The sequence below is a fragment of the Temnothorax curvispinosus genome, unplaced genomic scaffold (assembly GCF_003070985.1).
Source record: "Temnothorax curvispinosus isolate PA1 unplaced genomic scaffold, ASM307098v1 QBEX01001170.1, whole genome shotgun sequence".
In the NCBI taxonomy this organism is placed as follows: domain Eukaryota; kingdom Metazoa; phylum Arthropoda; class Insecta; order Hymenoptera; family Formicidae; genus Temnothorax; species Temnothorax curvispinosus.
The window spans coordinates 535069-559659 of NW_020210950.1; the positions used below are offsets into that span (position 1 = coordinate 535069).

Consider the following 24591-nt stretch of genomic DNA (forward strand, 5'->3'; position numbering starts at 1 on the left):
TTAATATGACAAAAGTTAAAATGAATTCTGCATATAACATATACCAGATATTGATATAAACTGATCGACCCGTTACGCGAAAATTGACGCAAATTTAATTTAGGATACTTATCGGAAATATTTGGGATATTTGGAAAACGGCACTATTGCCGATTGATCGCGAGCACTTTACTGTTTACGGTACAATTTGGTAGGATACTCCGGTTGTCTAATTGGTCTTCAATTTCCGTTCCAGCGAATTAACCTTTGACCATACCGTCTGATGATTTAAGCGAGTTTTGCGTGCCATCCACGTTTGCAAATTGCTCGCCGGTGCGGCTCATGCGGCGGTGTTCGTTGCCAAACGTTAACCTAACACGAACTTCATAGAATTTAAATAGAGCACACAGCAATGTTATTTTACTTACGATTTACTGTATAATTTTTATTTTATACCACATGAGTTGAAACGAAAGCGCACTTGTGTAAATCTTTTACAAAAATTCATTTTAACGCGCAAACTATTTGCCATTTTCTGGAGAGGATTTAGTTAACAAAATGGGAAAACAAATGAGGTCAATATATCACGCTTACCTAACAATAAAACTACAAAACTGTTTTCCAGAAGTATTTTCGAAGAAGCACCGGATTTACGTGAGAAAATATAGTCCCGCGAAACACACCGCACAATGTTCCGCATCGGACAAGTTGGTTTTGCGCTTCCCCTTTTCCCAAGAGGAGAAATTGTTTTTCGCAACGACGACAATTCGCTTAAAAATCCGGAATAAATTCGGCTGTTATGCACGAGGCTGTGCTGCTATCGCCTTTATCGAGGCACAATCGCGAAGAGAGCTATACCGTTGTACCCCGAGCGTGAATCAACCTTCACGCTCGCACACCTCCGCGAGCCTCCCCTGTGTCGTGCCCCATCGTGTGGCAGCCACACGCGAGCGCGCAACCCTACCGTATTCTATATCCAAACCCCACGACAAGTGCGCTAAAGTAATCGCGAGTCAGGCCGGCATGTACCATGCCTCCAGTATGTATTCAATATATATTTTATATGTATATGTGTATATACAATATACGTATGTATATGTTCGGCCTACGACACGCGATCGTAAGCATTGAACTTCTCGCACGAAACATCAATGTTTCTTCTAGCAACGTTGGAATATATATATTTTTTCGTCGTTACTTGCCATGGTGCATGTAAACTCCCGAAAATTGATGAAAAAATTACGTGGAACCCGCAGTTGCGGTTTATTATAGCGGCGCGAAAAATTTATTTTCTGCTTATTTCCTATGCTCTAGATTACTAATCTAATAACTATGTAAATTATAAATTGGCGTTTAACTCCGATTTAGATTCATCGCTTTTAGATTCTCTTAAAAGTCGCAAAAACGATGCAAAAGCGGTTTTTTTCATTCGTACTCTTCATTACTTGTCGTATTTTCTTTCATACCTTGCAAGCAATTGAATTCGTTATACTTTTTTTTAGTACATATAATTTTCTTTCTACGCTCATAATCTCGATGCAACTGGAATTCTCTTCCTCATTGATTTACGTTTTCAACCTATGTCCAATTTACCCTCGAATTTATATATTAAGCTTGCGTTCGTTTATTCACAAAGAGAGCTATTGGGAAATTAAAATCTATAATACAAGTTATTACATACATATATCAACGAACGCAGGCTATATGTTACCTTCGAATCTAATGAAAATGCAATGGTTTGCGGTGGAATACTCTAGTAACGTATTTTGCAATTCTACAAATGGAGTTCGATACGTGTCGAGAAAGTATACGCGACGTTATAGTCTCGCGAGAGTTGCAATCCTTGACAGGCGCGTCGAGTTGAAAAATAAAGAAAAGAGGATATAAGCAAAGATATCGGGAAGTACAGTCGTGCATGAGACATCACGACAGACAGTAAAGCTGCGAAATAAGCGAAACTATTTCCCTAACTATGCGACGAGACCATTGATGAAGAGACAAACTCGCGACGCTTGAAACTTCCGCGATGTATACCATCTCCGTTATGCGCCAATCCGCGGAAAAACATTTGTCTTTTGAATAAGAAAACAGAAATAGAAAATGTGTAATAAAATTCTGTAAAGTTGATGAACTTTTTAATTGATTGAAATAATTAATCGCGAAAGTTCATAGTCGGTGACGATTTATTGCTTTGTTTGAATATTATATACATTAAGGAATCTTGATATATTATCTCAATGATAACATATCTTAATTGATTTTTTTTGGTATAAATTAAATTCAATTTAATTTAACTAATGATTGATAGCAAAGTCACATGCACATTATATTCGCGGTATTACGATAAAAGAATTCCTTCAGTAGCTTATTTATTCTATACAGAGATTAAATTTATCTGATCAATGCGTGTCAGCGCTGTTTTCATAACATATTATTCTGAGAAATTTGCAATTTTATCGGTATGAAATTCTCTTATATAAAATTAATTAAAATAAAATCGTTTGTTCCTTAACACTTTGCCATAGAAATATTTAAAAAGATTTTTACATATTTAAAACATTCATAAAATTTCTATTATGGTCTACATAAAGGTTCAAACTTTTAATATGTGATAGCACATTTTAAATTATTTTCAATCTTCGAAATATTTTGATTTTCAAACACGTTTATGCACTCGCGCACGTACGCGCGTACGCATACATATATATAGAAACAATAAATTATGTTAATATATAAAATTAATTTAAAAATAATTTAAAGATAAGGCTTTATTTTCTAAACATTCTTTATATTATCCTCTATATATTTTCTAAAGCACTATTGATTAGTTCTTTTCTCAATAATGCTCTAATTTTGTACTCAAAATGTGTTTTTAATTTTTTCGAGAAGAAAACCCCGCAAAAGAATAAAAAATGCTTCGATTATCGTTAAATTTTAAAAGCGAACATACTACACATCACATTTTGTAAAAAACCGGATTTTTCTTAGTTAGATGCACAATTGAAGAAAATATTATACTATAACTAATGAATCTTTCGATCGCCTCTCCCGCTCTTCCCTTCGCATCTGAAATCCACACCGTGCAGTTCTCGTTCATTAATGTTTGGTTTCGCGAAACCACCATTAGAAAATCCACCCCTCCCTTTCATCGATATACGGGGGATTCCTTTGGGAGACGACAAGGAGTACAAGGAGCAACTCACCAAGATCGTCACGTGGTTGGCCACGGAAGTCCTCGCCTCGCACAGGAACCTGCTCTGCCCGACGGACGGACGGACGGTGGGACGCACCCCGGGACGATGCACACTCCGGCCCGGTCACATGTCAGAGCCCTTTCGTTGGGTCGTACACAGTGGAATATGCGCGGACTCGTTCATCCCCGCGTCATCGGGCAGGTCACGCGTTGTAGGTTGTAGACGGCCGGCCCAACCCGTCGCTTCTGTCGTTTCGGTGGTGGTCCCCCATCCCCTTCTCCTCCACCTCTTCCTCTTTCTCCTTCTCCTCCTTCTCTTTCTCCTCTTCCACCACCTTCTCCTACCTCCACGGCCGGTGCGCGCATCGCTCCTTCTCCCTTTCACGAGCGCGGGCCGCGCGAACACAATCACCCTCTCCTTCCCTCCTCGCCCTATTCCCCTCCGGCTCTCGTCGGGCCGCCAGCAGGACCTTACCCGACGGCCCCGTCGCCCGTCGCCCCCGACGCGAGGGGGTAAAATCCATAAGACGCGCGTCTGCGCCCTTGTACTGACGATATAAGCGCCCTTCAACCGAGACGCACCGAACTACCCTCTGCGCATGGTGCCATTGGTGCCTCCAATGGTGTATGTATGTACCCGGAAAAAGTTGTAAAAAAGTACAATTCGAAGGGCGGCAGTCTCTCTCTCTCTCTATTTTTCTCTGTTAAACATAAAATGCCGTAAGGACGTAAAACGTAAGCGTAAGAAAATCGATCAATCCCAATGAAGTATTTTCCCCTACTGTGGTTACGGACAGCACAATACTTGATTGGGATTGGTCGATTTTCTTACGCTTACGTTTTACGTTCTTACGCGATTTTATGTGTGAAGGCCTTTTTACAATTGGTTAGGAGTTTACATATGGAACAGGGGCAAGGAATTGACCGAATCATTACACGCGATATACAAAGAGATCATCATTCGCTTAGAATTAATATTTTGTTAAATATATATTATAGCAAACAAACAAAAATGCAAAACATTTTTAAGAGTTGCAGAACTGTAAATTATAAAGGTTTGTGTGTTGAAATAAATACATATTGTATGTACATGAGAGGTAATATTGGGATAAATTGCTAATGTAAAATATTAATAATTGTAATAAAAAAAAAACAAATATTTTGAAGAAATTGAGCCTTTTCTATTGAAAAAATTATTCCTTTATATATTATTTATTATTAGATTAAAAAAAAATTAAACAGATTAATTTTTACAGTCTATGACGTGACAATTCTAACCAATTGTTGCACATAACAATCCAAATAAAACAATAGATCCTAATTTTAATTTTATAATCCGCTTTATATTGCAAATCCTTACTTCAAAAGAAATAATTGATCCGGACGGATAGAAATCAATTTTTCTTCTATAGGAAAATGTATTTGTACATTAAGTATATATATTAGTTAAAATCTAATTTTGAATCTGATTGGAACGTAGAATTATATCCTTTTTATAAAAATCCATGAAAAATTCCCGATAGATAGAAGATTCATAATTTCGCACAAAAATCAAATATATATAATACTGCGATTGGTTATTACTGTTGGATCTAGCGAATTAGCTTCAGGTACACAAGGCGATAAATGACATTAACATTTTGTTCTACTCGAGGCAATTTTGTAATTTATATTGTAATATTATTTGGCATGCTGTTTCTCGTCTTTAATTAATTATTAATTAAACTAATCTAACAATAAGCGCGTTCAGCAGGCCAAGCCGCTCAGTAACAGTCGAACGTGATTGGCTCCTTACTTTTAGAACCAACCAATCAACGCAGAGTGTTGATAAGACGAACTCAACAATTGTGTCTGCTGAACGCGGCCGATAACAACTCCCTAGTTAGGTTAGGTTAGATTATCCCCGTCAAGTTACAGCTCGATGTTTTTAAGAACGCAGTAGTTCGGAGAATCGTTAACGCATGTTCTCCGCAGTTGCTCTCTTTGTACTTCCTATCTTCTCTTCGTTTCTCTCCAACGCTCGATTATACATCTATCTTTTTTCTAATAGTGCTAATAGCTAAAGAGCGAAGGGCCGCGACAAAAAGCTAGGCCTGTAGATTCATTTATATTTCATGGTATCCGTTCGATACCAGGAAGTGCGAAGCAAGATTAGCAAGAAGTGTGCGAGAACGTTGCGAGCGAAAGCTGAAGGCGAAGATCGCGGTGGACGCGTCTCTTTTGATGCACGTTTTCAAACGCGGAGCTCACAAACGGTAAGAATTGCCTCTCGTAAACAACCGAACAGTCGAAGACGTGTGGGTATCCTAATCTAAGCTGTTGTAACGTTGCTGCACGTTGCTGCCTGCACGACCAATTATTCCATGATTTCTCGTGCCAGTCACCGTATTACGTCATACGGTCGTGTAATTGTTGATATCGCAGCATTCGCAGCTCGGAAGACGATAAAGCCTTTTGCCCGCAAGTGGCATTCGGCCGACCTCGTGTTTCCGCACGAATTGGAGCCATGGACGATTCCTCGTTAACGGGTAAATGTCTCTGTACGCTGTCGCGAAAGCTGATTGCGAGATATAAAACCTACTTGAAACGGAATATTCATGAAATGCTTATTTATTGGCATAACCACATACATATAAGTATAATCATTTTTTTGGTACTTATATGCAATTTGACATATGTTTTATAGAAGATACCGGGATAGTTATAAACAAAGAAGAGCACTACGAGGTAATAGATGAATGCACGGAAGTAGAGACAGTAGAGACCGTAGAGACACCTGAAACGACAAAAGACTTGCAGGCAGAGGCCGCGGAGGTTACAACTTGTCTAAAGTTTGATGATACAGCGAAACAAGATTCCAAGGCTGACGCTGGTAAGATACAGAAGATTATTCTGGAGTTTTGTAGAACATACGCTCGTAGAACATATTCTGTGATGAAATATTTTACTGAAAATATATTAAAATTTTACTGAATTTCTCTCTCAATCGACCCCATTTTATTGTTATTCCATCAATATTTTAGTAAAAATTTAGTTTTTGCAATTAAATTCAGCAAATTTCATGATATTTAACAGAAGAAATTTTGTCATTACTTTTCAATAATTTTACTTTCCTTATGTTTCACAGTACTACGTTACATTTCATAAGGAAAATTATTATTTATTTTGAAATATATTTAGTAATTTTTCAATAACTTTTATCTTACTTTTCATAAATTTCCTAGTATTTTCAGCAAAATATTTGTATCAGAGGCACCCGCTGAAAGTACTATGAAATCGATGAAAAGTGAAATAAAAGTTATTGAACAATTATTGAATATACTTCAAAATGAATAATGATTTTTCTTATGAAATGTAATGTGATATTGTGAAATATAAAGAAAGTTAAATTATACTATTGAAAAGTAATAACAAAATTTCTTTTAGGTTAGATATCATGAAACTTATGGGGTAATAATGAAATAAGCTTTTGAGAGATTATTTCAGTAAAATATTTTTATCAGGGTTTACAACTATAATAACTAATTCTATCAAATATATTATTCTAATCTATAATTATAGCTTGAGTATTATAAAAACTGAGAAATAGATAATAATTTTGCTCATATTTTAAGATCAAGAAAAGTATCGATAACCATGTCAAATCTTGCAGCGCCGAAAACATGAATTTACATGTGTAACATTTCTTATGCAATATAAAATGTTTATTAAATTGCAGGTGGGATAAAATCTCACGATAACAACATGGATAAATTGGTTCCGATGGATTGTGATGAGGAGTCGAACAATGATACTACTGATTTCACTGCTGATATTAACTTAGATCAGTTTGATGGACAAAAGGAAGTAACAGATGAAGATGTAATGCATCATTTAGACGTGATAGAAAATATTGAGTTGGATCCTGAAACCTTTGGTGTAGACGAGTGTATGAGGGAAAATGATCAATCCGAATTGTTTACCAAAGAAAGAGAACAACAGGAGGAAGAGAAAGAAGTGACAGTGATCGAGGAAGAATTCGTAGAGCATAAGTGGTATGAGATGAAGGTATATTAAATCTCATATTTTTGTAACTCTAAATGTATTAAAATTTGTAAAACTGTAAACAAAAACTGTCCTATTGTACACGAAAATTATTTTTTTTTTCCAGCTTGTAGAGAAAGATGCTCTTTTAAGGGAAAGACTGTCAAAGTTAGCTCGAGTGTTAACAGTTTCTTATCCTTCTTATGAGAAATGGTTAGAAAGAACAGAAAAGATGGAAGGATCACCTATATGCAAGATAGATCCGATCCGACGTTGTTCGTTAAAGAAACCAAATACCAATCGATGGAAATTTCAGTGTAAGTACAAAAATAATATCTTGAAATTTTTTATATTATACTTTGTTCGAAGCAAGCACACATTTCAAAAATGTGGTAAGTTTATACGTTTGATAATCTTTTAAATTAATTTAAGGATTTATATAGTTTACATATTTAACATTATTAATAACATTATTCATATCTATCAGAATATTATTCTAATAAAAGAATTTTTGCAAGAAATTACATATAAATACATAATAAATTTATTTTCAGCTAATATGTAAATAAGAACTTTATTTTGTTTCTTTATATATTTATATTACAATATTCTGTATTGATTTCTTATATAAAGGAATAAGATATATTGCACAAATATAAATAATTATATAAGTAAAATAATCTTTATTAATATACAGTAGAATATTACTATGTTTACGCGAGCGTTGCTTCTGTAGTAACTTACAGTAATTCACTCCGCGTAAACGAGAGTTTCCACGTTTAGGCAGAGTGAATTATCGTAAGTTATTGCAGAAATAACGCTCGCGTAAACGTAATATATGTCTAATATGATATGTATATGTGTGTGTAGGCAGAAAAAAGGAGTCAATAATAAAACAAGAGATCGATTCAGATTCTTGTAGCAATAATTTCAAAACAGTCTGGTACCTTGAACAAATTGGAATAGGGGGTATCGATAATGCAAGTGAATTACCATCTTTTGTATTAAAGGCGATCAAGGTAAATTTATTACAATAAGTTTATTCGTTTTTTTTTTCTTTATATAATTTTTATATAAAATAAAAAACGAACAAAAACTTGATTAATTTATATTTTTTATATATGAATGCAATTTATACATTTATTCACAAAATATTAACAAAATCTTCAGCTTTTAAAACATATACGCATGCAGACGTGTGTGAACATCTATCTTGTAAAAACTAAACGAAATCTGAATAATTATGAACGATAATGTCAAATACATAAAACAAATATATAGAATGAAATAGAATGAAATAAAAGATAGAGTAACTCTTCTATCTTTTAAATCTACTTAATATATTGTAAAAAACTGTAAAAGAAAGATATTTACTTATGTTTAAAATACTTTATCCCATTTTATTAATAATCATCTATAAAACCCATATTATAACAGAACACATTTCGAAGGTGATACATTGAATTGTTATGATATGTATTATAAAAGTATATAACATTAATAGTCATACATATATATAAATAAAAAAAAGAAAGCCTTTGGAAATTTAATTGCATTGCAATTGAATGATTGATAATAGAGCACTAATAGCAATTAATAAAGGAATATGCATATGATTAATTGTATTGTATATATAATATATATACATATATATGCATAAAATAAGAATAGAGGAAAAGAGAAAGAGGACATGTATAAAAATTCAATTTGCATATTGCTATAAATGCAATGCAAATGTATCTGGTGGGAATTTCCATCATATAAGATACACAAATGTTCTTTTATTGAACAAACTATATAAAATACATAAAATCTAAAAAATATAAATATTTATAAAAATAAAAATAAAAATATTATAAAAAATGTACAATATGTTTATCCTTATACCAAAAATATACTAAAAATACTTTCTCTCATATCACACTTACGTCAAATAGATAAGAATTTATTTGGAAAAAAAGAGAAAAATATGACTATTGATACATATACATATGACATGCGTTGATAATCAGAGTTATTTGTACTATAACGCAAATGAAGATGTAGTCAGTTATATAGATGATCAAAAAGAATATACATATAATTTGGAAAATATTATGATTTAAATAATGCTATAATATGATATAAATAATAAACATAAAATAATATATGCTTAATTATGCAAAACAATAGAATTATCTAATGTTATCTAATTTATCATGTGCTATTAACATATACTATATAGATCATATATTTGATTAAAAGCTGGATCCATATATAGACAGATATGCAAGTTTATCTATTTATAAAATAAACTTTTGTAAGAAATAAATTAGTAACAAGATGATAATAATTTATGACACAACAAACAAATAATATGATATATTTTTATAGTTTAATAATTACAAACATATACACATATGTATATGTATATATGCATGTGTGCGTGTGTGTGTATGTATGTATGTGTATGTATATCGCTCATTTGCTACAACAATGACATGACTCAGAAAACAAAATTTTCCAAAAAATAATGTTTTGAATGTTTTGAATCATTAGGCTTGTTCATTTTCGCTGCACTTTCGAACTAGTGCAATAAGTTAGAATGAAAGAAAATATATTTGTTTCATTCTAACTTATTGCACTAGTTCAGAAATGCAGCGAAAACAAACAACTGATTGTAGAAGAACAAAAATATCTAGCTATAATTAGCTCTTCATTCAGTGTATTGAATTTTCACCCTTCTTTTGCAAACAGTTCAAAGATGACAATTTTTGAGTTATGTCATTGTCGTAGCAAATGAACGATATATATATGTATATATATGTATATATTTAATGTAATTCAAATATACGTACACATATGTGTGTATATAATATATATATACTCCGTCCAACGAGAGATCATGGTTGATCAAACATAAATAATGATAGGGCACAGAGCCGCAACAAAGTGTTCGCATTAAATTATTTTTATTTTTAATAGATATTGTCCAACACTATTATATATATATATATATATACACCTTTTATTACTAAAAAGGCATAACTTATTAGATAATCTATATTAAATACAAGGATTATATAAGAGTTATAATATTGATGATTATATTGGTACATAGATATTTGAAGATTTTCTTCAAACAACTAGAACTTTGACTGAAGACACAGTTTCTGAGAATTCATTGGATAACATATCTATGGATGTTGACATGAAAAAAAATGTAGATCAAGATAACAGACTACTATGGTTGTATTTGTTAGTACGTTGCAATAGCAAGGATGAACTCATGCTCTTTGCAACCGGAAAAAATATTGGTCCTAGCATTATGGATCGTTTAAAGCAGACATATGAGTCTGGTCCTGGAAAGAATTGTAATGTCAAATCTCTCTATTGCAAATCGTTGAACAAGTAAGAGCCTAGATAAAAAAAAAAACAAGATAAACTACGCTCTAAATAGCAGAAATTTGCATATCTCACTACATTCGTTTCAGACGCGACAATAAAGTCGTTACAACATTCTTAGTGGGAGCAGAAGCTCTAGACGAAATGGTGGGTAATCTAAAAGTGCAGCTTGCGCCAAAGACAAACTTTTGGTGTAACGCTGCCGGTGCATGGAATGTAGCTAAAGCAGTTTCGGACATGCTTCAACCCACGCCAAAAGTTACAGTACTTGAAATCGGTTGTGGAATTGGCGTAATTGGACTTACAATAGCATCTGTAAGTACTTGCGTAACTTACATAAAATATGTATGTAAGCGCATTATTAAACAACTCAAATGAGGCATATTGACGTATTACTCTTAACATCATGCGTTATGTATATACATAAACGCAATGTTAAGCAAATTAATGGAACGAGTAATGTACTATCATTGCATTATAACAGAAATGTCGAGAAGTGATAGGAGTTGATTCACCTTCGGAAATAGAAGAAGCTGAAATGACGTGTGAATTGAACAACATATACAATGCATCGTTCATAATGGGATCTCCATCTGAAGTTGTAGAAAAACTAGATTCTGCGCGTGATTTACACAATAAAAATCGTCTGACTTATTGTATAGTCAATGCAGGCACCAATATGGGTAAAGGTACGCAAAATCGATTTTTGTTGGTTTTTAATATTATTAGTTTTATTGGCGATTAATCAATAACATTTAGCATTCCGGTTACAACTTACGAATAATAAAACTCTAAAATTATGATATCTTTTAGCTATTGAAGTAATGACATGCTTAAGAAAAATCAGTTCTCTTCGTCGTATTGTAATGGTCACTACATTGACAAAACAATCGGTTCGAGCAATATTAGAACTTGCACGACCTATGGGAAATGGGCTCGGTCATCCATTCATGCCAATTCGAGCATGTGTCGTCGATACGTTGCCTACTGGACCTCATTTCGAGGTAGTTATTCTAATGGAACGTAGACTCATGCATAGGCTTACGCAGCCATGGTTTATCAAGATACTGGAAGAAGAAAATAAGTCGTTGGCTAACACTAAGGCTTTAGAGAAAATAATCAATAAAACTGAAAATGTTGATGTACAATTAAGAAAGAATCCATTAGCGAAACCCGAACTTGTGGAAAAAACCAAAGCGTCTCTCACAAAAAAGACAACCAAACCAGTGAAAAGCGGTTCAGGTTCACCAGTAAAAGGCAAAATAAAATTGAAGCGAGACCATTCGCCCGAAATAATAGAAATAAAAAAAGTGTCTAAGAAAATCGAAAATCCTGGATTTAAATTGGGGCAACAGGGTAAGTTTGGTGGTATAAAACTAATAGACATATAAAGTTATTGTATACTCACATCTAATCAATTTTTTGTTTATTAATCAGATGTTACAGTTAAGAAAAAGAATTGGCTTCATGAAAACTCAACACTTCGCATCAATCCATTATTCGAGAAAAAAACAAGGGAGAAAGAACAAGTTGATTTAAGAGAAAAATTATTGAGTAACCGAATTGACACAGATTTAATACAGAAGGTGAATGAAAGTCGAGATATTCTTGAAGCAGCCAAAGAAAAGTTAAGCGGTCCATCTCCCATGGTTGACCCAACGACCGCTAAGGAATTAAAAAATGTATTAAGTTTGGTTCTCGATCAAACCAATAAACTTCAAACTCAATTGCCGCGTTCAGTGTGGGATCGCATTGCGCCACCTGAGCCGGAACCAAAGTCTCAAGCCAAAAAAGACCTTGATGACGATCCTCTTTTGAAAGGTCGATTTGTACAAGAAACCCGTGCTCAGGCTATTGTTATCACGACAGCGAACAAAGAATATTTAGAAACCGAGGTTCCCAAGCCAAAATTTAAAAAATATCATAACCTAGCACCACTAGAGCCAAATATGGTGATGCCAAAAGGAAAAAAATTTAATAAACCTAATAACAACAAATTTAACTTTTCTCAAAAATTTGACTACAAAAATAGACAACAAAATCAAGATAATTCTTGGAATAGAAATAAGGGTTTTGACAAAAATCGCTGGAACGATGCAGGATCTGTGAGAAAACCTATTTCTCCAATGAAAAAGCAGAATTTATCGTTTAAACAACGAGCACCACCATCAGATAGATATTCACCGAAGCGTCCATTACTATCACCACCGAGACGTCCGAGCTCGCCACCTAGAAGACATCTTTCCCCAGATAGGCCGTATCAACCACATGACTCTCCGCCGCATCGAGAATATTCTCAGAGACGGCCAATGTCGCCAGTAAGGGTAATGATGTCTCCATCTGAGGATCGACATCAAATGTCGCCACCCAGACGTTCGTTCTCACCAATTATTGTTAATCGAACGATATCTCCACCAAGGCGACCAATGACAGTTTCAGGCCGGTCAATGTCACCTATGAGACGGCACATGTCGCCACCAAGGCCACAATTGTCTCCACCGAGACGACATATATCTCCGATGAGGTATGAGTTATCCGCGAGACAGCCGTCTCCCGAAAGAAGACCTATATCGCCTGTTGGCAGAATTATGTCTCCATCAAGACCATCAAGAGACATGATTCCACCGCGGCATCAGTCGCCTCCCATGAGACGCTTTTCGCCCCATCGAGTATCACATGTACGTAATGCCTCGCCTCCAAGACGGCAGCAATCGCCTCCAAGACGTCAGCTATCTCCTCCAAGGCGCCAAAACTCGCCACCAAACAGATTTGCGGATGAGTGGGACATACCAAGTCGAGGCGCTATTGAACAGAGCAGCACTTGGCAACGGTCCGTTAATGAAAGACCGGAAAACGTTTGGCATAATGAGAGACAACCGACAACGAGTGGAAATTGGCAGCCTTCGTCTGATAATGATAGATATCGCAAGCCAGCAAACCAAGACAAGTCCTGGGATATCAGAGATTCCTCATCTCATGGAAACTCATGGAATGCGAAGCAGTCGCTTCCAAAACCCAGTATGAAAGAATCATGGCAGACTTCGGATAATAGATGGTCCGGTCCATCTAGATCGGGAACCAGTGGTGAAAATTGGAATCGGGGCAAGGAAAGTTTGGGTGGCCGCAACAAGGAGCCGTGGATGAATACAAACAAGCCGCGATGGGAACAACAGCAATCTAACGATTGGAATCAAGGTGACAAAGATGATTGGAACGACCTTCCGGAAGACGCGAGGGATCCCTGGGGCGATGAAAGCAATCTTGGGTCGAAGGAAAGGTGGAACGATACGAATCAGGCTACATCGTCGACCAATTGGTTTAGAGAAGCTGACAAGGGGGATTCTTGGGCTAAATCTAAAGATAATTGGCAAAACAAGTCGCAAACATTTCCAGCGAAATCGTTATGCCAAAACAGTAATAATCCGAGCATAAACGACACGCGCTGGTTACCTCTAAACGATACGAATAAGAAGGCACCATCATCCAATTGGCAAGGAGGCTCTAACGTTGGAACCAACGTTGGACCCAACGTTGGAACCAACGTTGGATGGCAATCAAACTATGGTTTTCAGTCGCAGCGATCCTTTGTGCCCAATTTGTTTAAGGATCGACGTTAGATAAGATATTTTTATGTTACACTCAAAGTAATAATTGTTAGCATCGCTTTTCAACATTTCAATTTCAACGTTTTAGTTTATAGAGCAAAACACATGGGTCTTTTTTGGATAGGTATTGAAAAATACAAAAAAAAAAATAAATATGTGATGTCGAATAAAGTTATGTATTGCAGAATATGTTAAAATATCCATCTTTATTGTGATTTACATTGTGATTTTCATGAAACAGTACAGTGCTTTTCTGTTTCCCTTCTTGTTTCAAGTGATATTCACGTAATGTTACAATTTTATTTTGAAACAAATTACATTCATTTTAATGTCAATGTGTAATTCAATTAAGTAAAAAAAACTACTTATCCCTAGCTTTCATGCGAGTGTTATTAATTAGTTACATTATTTTTGTAATGAGAGAAATAAAATTAGATTATATGCATAAGGCGCATTGTATATACATAACTTTACATTAATTAAGTTGATAGATATTGATATGTATGTACGTATGTAATAAGCCGACTGTATCTCTCATTGAAGCATTTTCAAAAATAAATTACATTCAAGCTAACATCTTATATTTTTCATAACTAAAATTTTTAAAATTATGTGTGTTATATTTAAAAATTTATAAAAATGTTTATTTTTTTAAATATAAATTGTAACAATTTGAGACAAATTGAATAAAATTCTACAACAGATATTGTTTATCATAAACTAAATATATGATATAAATGTGCTATACATATAGTATCTGTTTTGTATTAAATTAAACATTTCATAATCTTTGAAGATATAAAAAACTTATTTCTTCAGATTTTTGTGAATATAAACACACATATGTAAATACATTAAATGTTTTTCTCTTCTTAATTTATAAATGAGTTTAGTTTTGTATGCACATATAGCTGTATATATTTTTCACTTTAACCCGACATAATCAATCATGCTATTCTGTGATTAAACAAATTAGATTAGTAAATGTTTAATTATTAAAATTGTTAAAACAAGTATTAAAAAGCTTTCCTTGTAATTTCAATTAGTTTTTCATCTATCAAATAAATTTAATATTGCGATATTTGGACATTAAACAGATTCTGCTCAATCTCGCAACCTTTTGCGGAAATAGAATTTTATTTTATTGCTGCTTGTAATATAAACATTATATCTACACGGTGACGATCGATTACATATTACATACACATATTACACAATTGTTGTACAATTCTAGTTGCAGTTGTATCAGCACATTGAGTTGTGTATGCATCTGTGTTCGGCAGAACAACTACAGTTATGCATATGCAATTGTTGAGCAGCAAGCGAACGTGATTGGTTATAACCGCTGGATCCAGCAAATTAGTTTCAGTTACAGCTGATAGAAAGCGGCAACTCGTGTATTCCGTTCTGCTAAACGTATCCAGGTGAATGGATATGTTTACGTTGAATACGAAAATAATAAATTCATAAAATTTCTGGAGACCGTCTCGCAATTTAGAGCTCCATTCGCCGATAACCACGGAGGAAATGTTCCTGTCCAAGGTATCTTCATAAAAGCTAACACGAGGTTAATGAAAGTCGCGATTGAGGTTAAGTATAACCGTGTCACGTTTTGTTAGATACCGCTTCTTCTCAGAAATGCTGCAGCTGGTATCGTGCAACATGAATCAAGATATCCTAATGTTCTCGTGCGAAAATATCTACGAAACAACATACCCTCCGTGACATTTTCCATGTCGACACAACTGCAAGAACAGAACGAGCAGCAGCAGCAACAGGATTCAACGAGGGAACAGTCCTCACTTTCGATAAACACGGTAAATTCTGCGAAGAGTTATTGCTGTTTTTCTGTTAATTTATTCAAATGTGTTCGTATGTAAATAGATTGCTCATTTTTTTAGGGCATGCCAGACAAGTTGTATAAAAAAATTGAGGTTGAAGTTAGGGGAAATGATCCAGCGGTATTAAAAAGCTATGGAGAATTTGTGATGATGGCCGCAGGTCATTTGAATATCAACATAGGTAGAAAGTAAGTTCTATAGTCATTTAACGTTGGTTAACACTGCTAATTGGGTGATATGTTAAGATGTATTTTCACGCTTATAGCATAGCGCCGCGTAAAGCTATCCACGAACGGTGGACTGTGCTGAAGTCCGCGCATGTTCATAAAAAGCACCGTGTTCAGTATGAAATCAGGACTTACTATCGCTATCTGGACTTTATGAAATTGACCGGGTCGACAGCAGATACTTTTCTAGAATATCTACAAAGAAATTTGCCAGAAGGAGTGGCAATGAAAGTGACCAAGGTCAGAGGTCTCACGATATAAGGAAAATTCAAAATCATTTTACATCTGCTTTATCTGGGATTTTTTTTTGCTTGCAGATTGAAATGGAGAAGTTGCCCGTGAGTATAGCTGAAATGTGTAACACGTAGCTATAATGTGTAACTAGGAATAATTATTCCTATAATTCATATTGTAGATAATTTATCGATATAAACTGTAAGAAAATATGTTTGAAGTTTATTTATTTAACATAAAACTTATCTTAGCTGTCGCACATTTAATTATATGATAAAAACGATCTTATTTTAAGAAGCCGCAGTTATCAAAAGTAATATTCGATAATGATACTCATAGAAAGACAAGATCGATAAATTATTCTAATTATTCTAAAAAAATCATACATATGCTTAGATGATGTGCATAGTTTCTTCAGTGTTATAAATAATTGTACATTACACAATTATGCCAATTTGCAATAAAATCAGAATCTGCGGCAGAGTAAATTGAATGTCATTGGAAAAATGTTAAGCGACAGACTTGATAATTATTACATGCGGCGACGAATCGATCTTTCTGCCTGTCATATTGCGCGCAAGTTCCGGTAACGGATTCTTCTTCTTGAAGGCCGATGGTCTATCTTGTGGTACGTCGATGTTCACGGTTTTGAGGGGTGTATCTACCAAGTGTTTGCCTATGATTCGACGTGCATGCCCATTGCCGCGTCTCCTCATATGAGTCATACGTCGGTAAACACTGCTCGAAATTTGCTTAGAAGTCTCAGGTTGAGTAGCATCAATCGGAGAACCTTTTTGTTGCGTTTGCGATTGTGCCGAATCTTCGGCTTTACGTGAGCTGACTGCAGTGACCTCCTCATTCCTGTGCCTTCTAATCAATTCCGCAGTAGCTGTACATCTATGCAGTATATATTCGTTACCTGAAATAAAATTTTCATATAAAGGTGTATAATACTTAATTATCTAATTCTTACATAATTGTATGTAAAGTTAATTTTACTAACGGCACGTATCGACAATATACGTTCTCAATCAAGTTTTTCAATTATTCAACTGCGTGCATTGTGAGATGGAAAATAGATAATGGAAACTATTTATATTTAAAACGCTTAAACATGTATTTTCAATGACATCTTTGCTAAATATGTATGTATTCTTGTTGAAGCTTGCGTACAATAGGTAATAAATCGATGTCACATGCACACACACTAGCTAAGCAACATATCTGAAAGATGTCGTAAAGAGGATTCAAAATATATTTTGATCATTCGTTCTTTATAAAATGTCCTTCAGAATTGATTTAATTTAGATGTCTTTTAGATTTTCGCATTTTTGATACGTGATTATTCTGACTCTATTGATTTAGGATGTATTTAAAAATTTATATAGTCTGGAGGGGGGCAGGTAATTGTTATCATTTATATCTCGTAGACTCAAGATTATAATATAACATGTCATGAAAATTATGTTATAAAATCACTTACTCGATCGCCTTGAGCGATGATGATAATCCGCCAGAGAGTCAGTGGCCGAAACGAGGACGACTAAAATAACAATCACTTTTTCCAGTGTCATTATCTGTCACGAGGTCTTTGCAAGTGACTACTGACTTACTGAGTTAAGTTGAGATAAAGTACTAAGTTAACGCACATTTAGCAAACTTTTATCTCGCGAGTTAGAACAGTTTGAATTGACTGCCAACCGTGGGAGAGAGGAAATCGTGGTAGCTACCGCGGGAGCTATCGATCGACTGTCCGCGATGAAAAAGTTTCGCCGCGTAGAAGAGGCCGCAAAAACGAAACCGGACAAGACGCGCCAAAGCCGAACTGAGGTCGTTCGACTTTTGTTGAGATTTTATGCCACGGTAGAACAACACGTGCGCACCGTAGACGTTAAATTAATCGGATCCGGCCGGAGCATCAGTCGCGATACCACGAAGCAGACGGAAGAAACCGCACGATGACCTTTTTTTCTTATTTCCAATGTTAACCGAGGTAAACCGGTTTGAATGATGGGCCAGGTCGAAAGTCGGCATTGTGCTTTACTTATCGTTTACTTTTTTTTTTATCTAGTTTCCTCCTACGTTGTATAGATCTCTACTATGCGATCATGGAAACATTTTTTTTTTACGACCTTTTGAAGCTCCATAACATAAAGAAAACGAAACTGCCGAGTAAAGTCTAGTCTGGGGGATGGCCTTGACAGTCATCACACACTTGCCATAATGTATCAAAATCTGACACGGTATTTTTAGCTACGAGCTATGCCGCATTCTATGTAATGATGCAATATTTCTTTGGAATATAATAAACACCTGAGGCGATTATTTCTTTTATTATACAATCTTATATCTATTTTATTACAACGCAGAAAATATGAGAATAGAGAAATGAGCTATCACATTAGGAAAAAGAAAAGCGTAGAGCGTACAAAAGTGACGCATACAAAAAAATTTAGGTAAAGCGAATGCGATTAATGGTACCACTTGTTGCCTTTTCTATAAAAAATGTTTGCCCTTGGTAAACTTCGCGCTGGTTCAAGAAATTTTTATGTTCATGTAATGATCGGCAGGAGTATTATCACAGGGTGATCGTCCGAGCAGCTAATGGAAGCATCATTAAAGGTAAAACCAGCTCCGGGCGACCCTGAATTTCTTTCCGATTTCGCGGGAGCATCGTTCACCCTTTTATAGAAACAGAAGCGGTCCAATTACAGGATTCTAATTGCGTTACGCGGGTAAAAAGGACTTTATGCGTCTTCGTGGAGATTCCAAGTGCAATAACATTGCGGGCAACGTTGTAATCTTGTATCATTATTGAATCAGAAGTTAACCGATTTACTGATTTTTGTTGACGACTTATTTCTTCATGTTCACAGCAACATGTTAAATGCATATGTGTGCGACGTAATTGTCACGCGAAAAAGAATCGATCTATTACTACAAATAATACAAATGATAAAAAAGAAAATGGACTTGATAAAAAGTGAAGTGAATGTATGCCGTTCATTCAAAGAGTCCACACTTTGACATAATCTATTACAAAAGCAGTATTATCGCCATTGTTTCGTCTCCAGCTTGGGAGCCATTTGTTCCGAGAATTCCAGAATTTTAGCATTGCCTACAATCAAGAACAGGTTCATTTTAAGAACGAAAACTATAAAGCACCAAAATATGTTGAATTATTTATCAGACAATTGATTCAAAAAAATTAAATAATATTAGATAATAATATGAATTAAATTAAATAATATTAAAAGAAATGTTAAATTAAATTAAATAATATTAAAGTGTGTGTCCATACCTTAACGTTCACATTTCGCCATGGTTTTTGTATTCCAGAACTGAGCGTATTATCCGGAAATACACGTATTCCACCCACACCAACACCAAGTGTAACAAAGAACTATTACAAAAAATTTTATAACTATTTTCAAGAAATGATATATACAAGAAATTAACTAATTAACTAATTTGTATTATATAAGGTAAACAAATGCGCGACATAAATAAAGTATTTTGGTAGAATTGTGAAAGAGTAAAACAACGTTTGCTTGCTGTAAGGAATTACATAAATACCATTTTATAGTAATAACAGAAATAGAACACTGTAATGTTACCTCTTGATCGAACGGGGCAGCTTTTCTGTCTGTGTGAAGACCATTTAGCCATCCCTCTTCATCAGGGCTTATTCGCCCAACTTCCTCATTGTCCAATAAAAACGTGAAACCATTGCTAGTCCAGATGGTCGTGTACACGTGGAAATCCTGCGTCCATCGTGGCCCGAACTCGCTTACTTTCGTAACGAGTATTTCCCGGATCTCGTTAGGGGATGCACCTATTCTCACGCCGAAATCCAATCTTCTAGCGTCATAGATCTTCGAAACGTCTGTGGCATTCACCAGGTTCTCATTGCCGCGCGTTAAACCCAGAAGAACGCGGCCACTAGCATAGTTCGCACCGTAGGTAGAATACCGTGGCTCAAGCCACATTTCTGATAAAATTATATGGGACAATATATAAGAAGGACATTCAACTGTTTTTAATATACCGTTATTAATAAACTAGATTTTATTTTAAACTAACATCCTTATTTTGTGCTTGTAATTTGGCCATTGACCTTCTTACATATCTTAGTTTTTAATGAGCGGTTGACCTCTTTTTATTAGGACAACATACATTTTCAATTTCTGTTTTACATAATTTGTTTCTACTAAATATTTAAATAAAAAACGGGATATTTTTAGCAGCGTGTAAGTATACGATTAAGTATACTATTAATATTCATTGCATGCAAGTATGGCTATATTTCCTTGAGAATTTTTTGATAATTTTTACCGGCCTACATCTTTTTAAAGAAAAGTATTATAGACCGTGACAAGTCAATAACCATTCAAAATTTCTCGCAATAAATCAAGTCTAAATAATATTTAATATTGTTAGAAAAATTATGTTAGAGAAAACTAGTCCGTAAAAAAAATAAGAAATTGGCGAAAATAATGAAAATATTTTGGCATTAATTCTGCATATAATATCGTGTAAATTAATCCAAACAAGACACAAAATAAAACAATTTGCAATCAAATGGAAAAGATGTGCTGCAATAACATGTTAGTAATTAAAAATAGTTACTAACTTATATATTTAGTACAATTAATAAGACATTATTATGGCAAGTATCTTGCAGTTATTTGCGAACAAAGGGTATGTAAATTTCCTTATGTATTGTGTCTTATTCGGATTAATTTATACGGTACTATACATCCAATGGATTTTATTGCATAATAACGGTTTAGATTAATGATTATGGGTGCGATCTATAGTAGACGCTGTTTAAACGCTTCAGAGCATCATTTTGTCCTTGTTTAACATTTCATAAACAACAAAGATGAAATGTTTCCAAGAGCGTTTGGAGTACCAAGTGAATCGCACCCTATATGTGTTATTTGTAATAAAAAAAATTGCATCTAATTACCCGGATACAGCCAATCGCCCTGGGGAAACTTGGCGCGTATTTCAATCTTTCCATATCGCAGGGTGAAACGTTCTTTCGTGGTAAAACGCGCGGATATGACGGGTGGCAGAATGTTGTAGGCTAATGCCTGCCGCGTACATTCGAAGTCAACCATACTGGTACATCTATAAAGATAGATTATAATTAGTAAAAGAAAATGTAGAAATTTTATTTATTTATATATTTATATTTATGTTATACCCATTAAGCTGCAATCTTCCGAACGCGGTTGCGTTCTCGCCGTAATAATCTTCCAGTATAATTGGCTTTATGGATAATTGACCATTTCGAACTTGCACGAGTTGTTCGTGATTCTGATTGTGATATACGCAGAATTCGTAGTCCTAATTTGGAAACAATCAACTTTGTTGAATGAAAAACGAAATGTATAATGAATGTTTATGTTCTATTACGCACATGACATATATGTATTCATATGGACATAGATATTTTATTACATAAATTTAGAGGGATTATTATTGTATTTTTAATAATTCTGCAATGTATAATAGACTCAGAATATACCCACCGGATCTAATGGCATCTTTATCTCGCGTTTCCAAAGTGACTCGTTAAAAGAATCGAAATTGTCCTCGAGCAATAATCGGCCTTCGGCCGGAGTTTCGTATCTTGAAGAATTCTGTGTAGTTTCTTGACTGTCAACTGCTTGATTTTCCATCGCTGTTGCTAATTTGAAGTATTATATATATTTTAATACGCCGTTATTTTTTATCGATAAATCAGAAAAAAATTGCATGTTTATGCAAATAATCTTACGGGAATATGTCCATCTTTGGTCGTTCTTCCTGTAACTAGCCCCATCCGCTTGTGCATAAATCCAGTAACGAAGTACATCTCCATTTCTTATAGTCACGTCCGGATCCTCGAAAGTCCAGCGGCCGTCTGTTGCTAAATAGACGTCACCGGCAATCTGACCGTATTCATTAGTGCGAATTGCTTTATTGATGTTGGCGTGGAATCCAAATATTCTTAAACCCGGTGCATCTGTTAATCGCATCATCGTTAAATATGAAACTATTTCTTCTTTTCTATTATTTTAATCTCATTATTTAGGATATATTATATTTACCATACGTCAAATTTTTATTTTTATTTTTATTTTTTAAGTGTTTTTAATTTTTTAGACAATATAATGTATATATAATTTGTATTATTCATGTTATTATTGTATTATATTTATATCAATAACCTATGTTATTATTTGTTTTCTTAGAAATTTAATTATATTAAAACTTAAAATATTACGAGGCACATGTTGAAAGAGCTTAAAATTTCTTGTGATTTAAATTTTTCTCTGGACACAATCATTAAGGTCACATAATCATTAATCTTTCTGCAATGATAAAAGCATGGTAAAAACATGTTTAGCGTTAATGAGACAGTGTTCCAAGAAAAGTCGTAAGTATCGGAATATTCTTTAATCTTTTGTTTATGTTTCAGGTAATCCCAAAAGTAGTTATTGCAGAAACGAATTACTTGACTAGATTATATTTCGATCTTTGCTTTTGGCAACATGCGGTATATAATGATCAGCATGTAGACATTTTGCAGAATTTTTGAAATTCTTTTTTTTCGTATATTTTTATCTATCTATGAATGTAAGAAATATGATAATAATTATATGTATGAGATTCTTTTCATAATATAATATTAAAAATGTATTATGCAACAGTAATTATCATTTCTGTAACAGAATTCAATCAGGCATTTTTTAAATGTTGCGTAGCTTAAAAGATCATCTTTTTACGGTAATTTTTTTATTTTTTTTTTTAGACTTCAATCTTTATAAGAAAAAACTTTGGGACTGTTACAATCCTTTCTAAAAAGAAGGGCACTGTAAATCACGATGTTAAACCTTACCTGGTATAGAGACGCGAAGACCTTGCGGCTTTAACACTTCGAAAGTCGGATCTGGCAGCACATAGGGAAACACCGGTCTCACGACGAGTATGCCTGTTAGTGCGAATATTAGTCGGACTATCGCACGGTCGACTCCGCGGGAGAGCATGTTCGCGATTACCGATTCTTGACGTTACAGACGCAATATTTATCGAGCACCGAGGTCGTATGGTATTTAAAAAAAAGACTGACATATACATGCATATATGTATCGCGCTTTCGATGATCTACTAATATTTCCTCCACATCACTTTCCTTGCCCCTTCCTTTACGCTTTCCTTGTACGTCATGGTCATTCAGATTGCGCCTCATCGTTGTCTTTGGGATTCCCTTGTCGGACACAGCGGACCATCGGTGCTGAATCATCCAAAATACCCGAAACGAAGATACATCCAATCGTTACCCAGTTTTCCAGATATTGATTGGCAATTGCAAAAAAAAAAAACAATATGTGAAAGCAATATATTTTATACAAATATATTTATATGATAATAGAAATTACATATAATATAATTATTTTAAGAAATGATCACTTTTTTCATAAATAGGTTTAAATATTACCTAATTTGTTTAATGATTGCCATGGTATAGATAATTAATTGTATTAAAAGCGAATTTGACAAAATAATAGGCTCTATCAGTAGAAAATAATAAAAACTTAATAAAAATGCAATTAATGTTAATTTAATATAAAATATATTGATCAAAATAATTTATGGAAGATAAAATAGCAATAACTTTCCAGAGCACTGGCACTGTTATATAACTATAAATTTTTGGGGGAATTTTGAAAACGAAAAAAACTATAAAAATAAATAAATATATACTGCATAAATAAAAAGTAAAAGAAATAGATACAATTTAAAGTTTAACTTATCAGGGTTTTCAAGTTACACATATTGTAAACGTATACATTACTTTCAGTTTACTCGAAATTATCATATATATTTGTGTATATTTGGGGGATGTATTCTGCTCGTCAATGTCACGTGTTTCTAGACAACACTCATTTCTCAAAGACATTCCAACGGCATTTCAAAGGTTTTAAGACTACCTGAAAAGATAGATCAAAGATATAATTACAGTATATAATTAAACATATGATTAAATAATATATATAAGTATATATATAATTTAAAAAAGAGAGAAGCTGAATTGAGTACAAAAGTTCAGC

General features: G+C 34.2%; 4 protein-coding genes across 7 annotated transcripts in view; 2 read left to right on the plus strand and 2 right to left on the minus strand.

The window, feature by feature from the left end:
- Window positions 1–3434, minus strand: part of LOC112460446 (glycoprotein 3-alpha-L-fucosyltransferase A) — a 28925-nt gene extending 25491 nt beyond the window's left edge. For both annotated transcript variants that reach the window (XM_025025142.1, XM_025025127.1), the window contains exon 1: window positions 3183–3434. The gene's annotated coding sequence lies outside the window, so the exon portion shown is untranslated. The remainder of the gene's footprint in view (window positions 1–3182) is intronic.
- Window positions 3435–5115: 1681 nt separating this feature from the next.
- LOC112460694 lies at window positions 5116–14758 on the plus strand. 2 transcript variants are annotated; one of them, XM_025025502.1, is made up of 11 exons: window positions 5116–5427; window positions 5553–5700; window positions 5859–6044; window positions 6891–7219; window positions 7323–7512; window positions 8066–8214; window positions 10296–10585; window positions 10669–10894; window positions 11064–11268; window positions 11393–11935; window positions 12017–14758. In XM_025025502.1, exons 2-11 carry the CDS (start codon window positions 5679–5681, stop codon window positions 14194–14196), a joined length of 4320 nt encoding a protein of 1439 aa, XP_024881270.1. In that variant the 5' UTR covers window positions 5116–5427; window positions 5553–5678; the 3' UTR covers window positions 14197–14758. The 2 variants fall into 2 exon arrangements, with proteins under 2 accessions (XP_024881270.1, XP_024881262.1); XM_025025494.1 differs by having other exon boundaries at window positions 5116–5700.
- A 746-nt stretch (window positions 14759–15504) lies between these two features.
- LOC112460713 (28S ribosomal protein S10, mitochondrial) lies at window positions 15505–16698 on the plus strand. The gene is made up of 5 exons (XM_025025534.1): window positions 15505–15726; window positions 15804–16001; window positions 16086–16213; window positions 16291–16492; window positions 16570–16698. The coding sequence occupies exons 1-5, from the start codon at window positions 15712–15714 to the stop codon at window positions 16618–16620; spliced, it is 594 nt and encodes a 197-aa protein (XP_024881302.1). The 5' UTR covers window positions 15505–15711; the 3' UTR covers window positions 16621–16698.
- A 66-nt stretch (window positions 16699–16764) lies between these two features.
- LOC112460704 (beta-1,3-glucan-binding protein-like) lies at window positions 16765–23741 on the minus strand. Of its 2 annotated transcripts, XM_025025523.1 has the most exons (9): window positions 23379–23741; window positions 22275–22502; window positions 22027–22184; window positions 21699–21841; window positions 21459–21622; window positions 20104–20477; window positions 19788–19889; window positions 17970–18063; window positions 16765–17405 (listed from the first exon to the last, which is right to left on the minus strand). In XM_025025523.1, exons 1-9 carry the CDS (start codon window positions 23524–23526, stop codon window positions 16996–16998), a joined length of 1821 nt encoding a protein of 606 aa, XP_024881291.1. In that variant the 5' UTR covers window positions 23527–23741; the 3' UTR covers window positions 16765–16995. The 2 variants fall into 2 exon arrangements, with proteins under 2 accessions (XP_024881291.1, XP_024881282.1); XM_025025514.1 differs by lacking the exons at window positions 16765–17405; window positions 17970–18063 and adding an exon at window positions 18777–19604 and having other exon boundaries at window positions 23379–23731.
- Between the last annotated feature and the right edge of the window lie 850 nt (window positions 23742–24591).

Coding starts and splice junctions, on each gene's coding strand:
- LOC112460694 (XM_025025494.1), top strand. CDS start 5,679: ATGGACGATTCCTCGTTAACGG. Junction 6,045..6,890: donor AGATTCCAAGGCTGACGCTG/GTAAGATACAGA, acceptor ATTAAATTGCAG/GTGGGATAAAATCTCACGAT. Junction 11,269..11,392: donor AGGCACCAATATGGGTAAAG/GTACGCAAAATC, acceptor GATATCTTTTAG/CTATTGAAGTAATGACATGC.
- LOC112460704 (XM_025025523.1), bottom strand. CDS start 23,526: ATGCTCTCCCGCGGAGTCGACCGTGCGATAGTCCGACTAATATTCGCA. Junction 21,623..21,698: donor GGAAGATTGCAGCTTAATGG/GTATAACATAAA, acceptor CTATCTTTATAG/ATGTACCAGTATGGTTGACT. Junction 17,406..17,969: donor TCATCGCTCAAGGCGATCGA/GTAAGTGATTTT, acceptor ATTTTATTTCAG/GTAACGAATATATACTGCAT.
- LOC112460713 (XM_025025534.1), top strand. Junction 16,002..16,085: donor CCTCACTTTCGATAAACACG/GTAAATTCTGCG, acceptor TCATTTTTTTAG/GGCATGCCAGACAAGTTGTA. Junction 16,493..16,569: donor TGGCAATGAAAGTGACCAAG/GTCAGAGGTCTC, acceptor TTTTGCTTGCAG/ATTGAAATGGAGAAGTTGCC.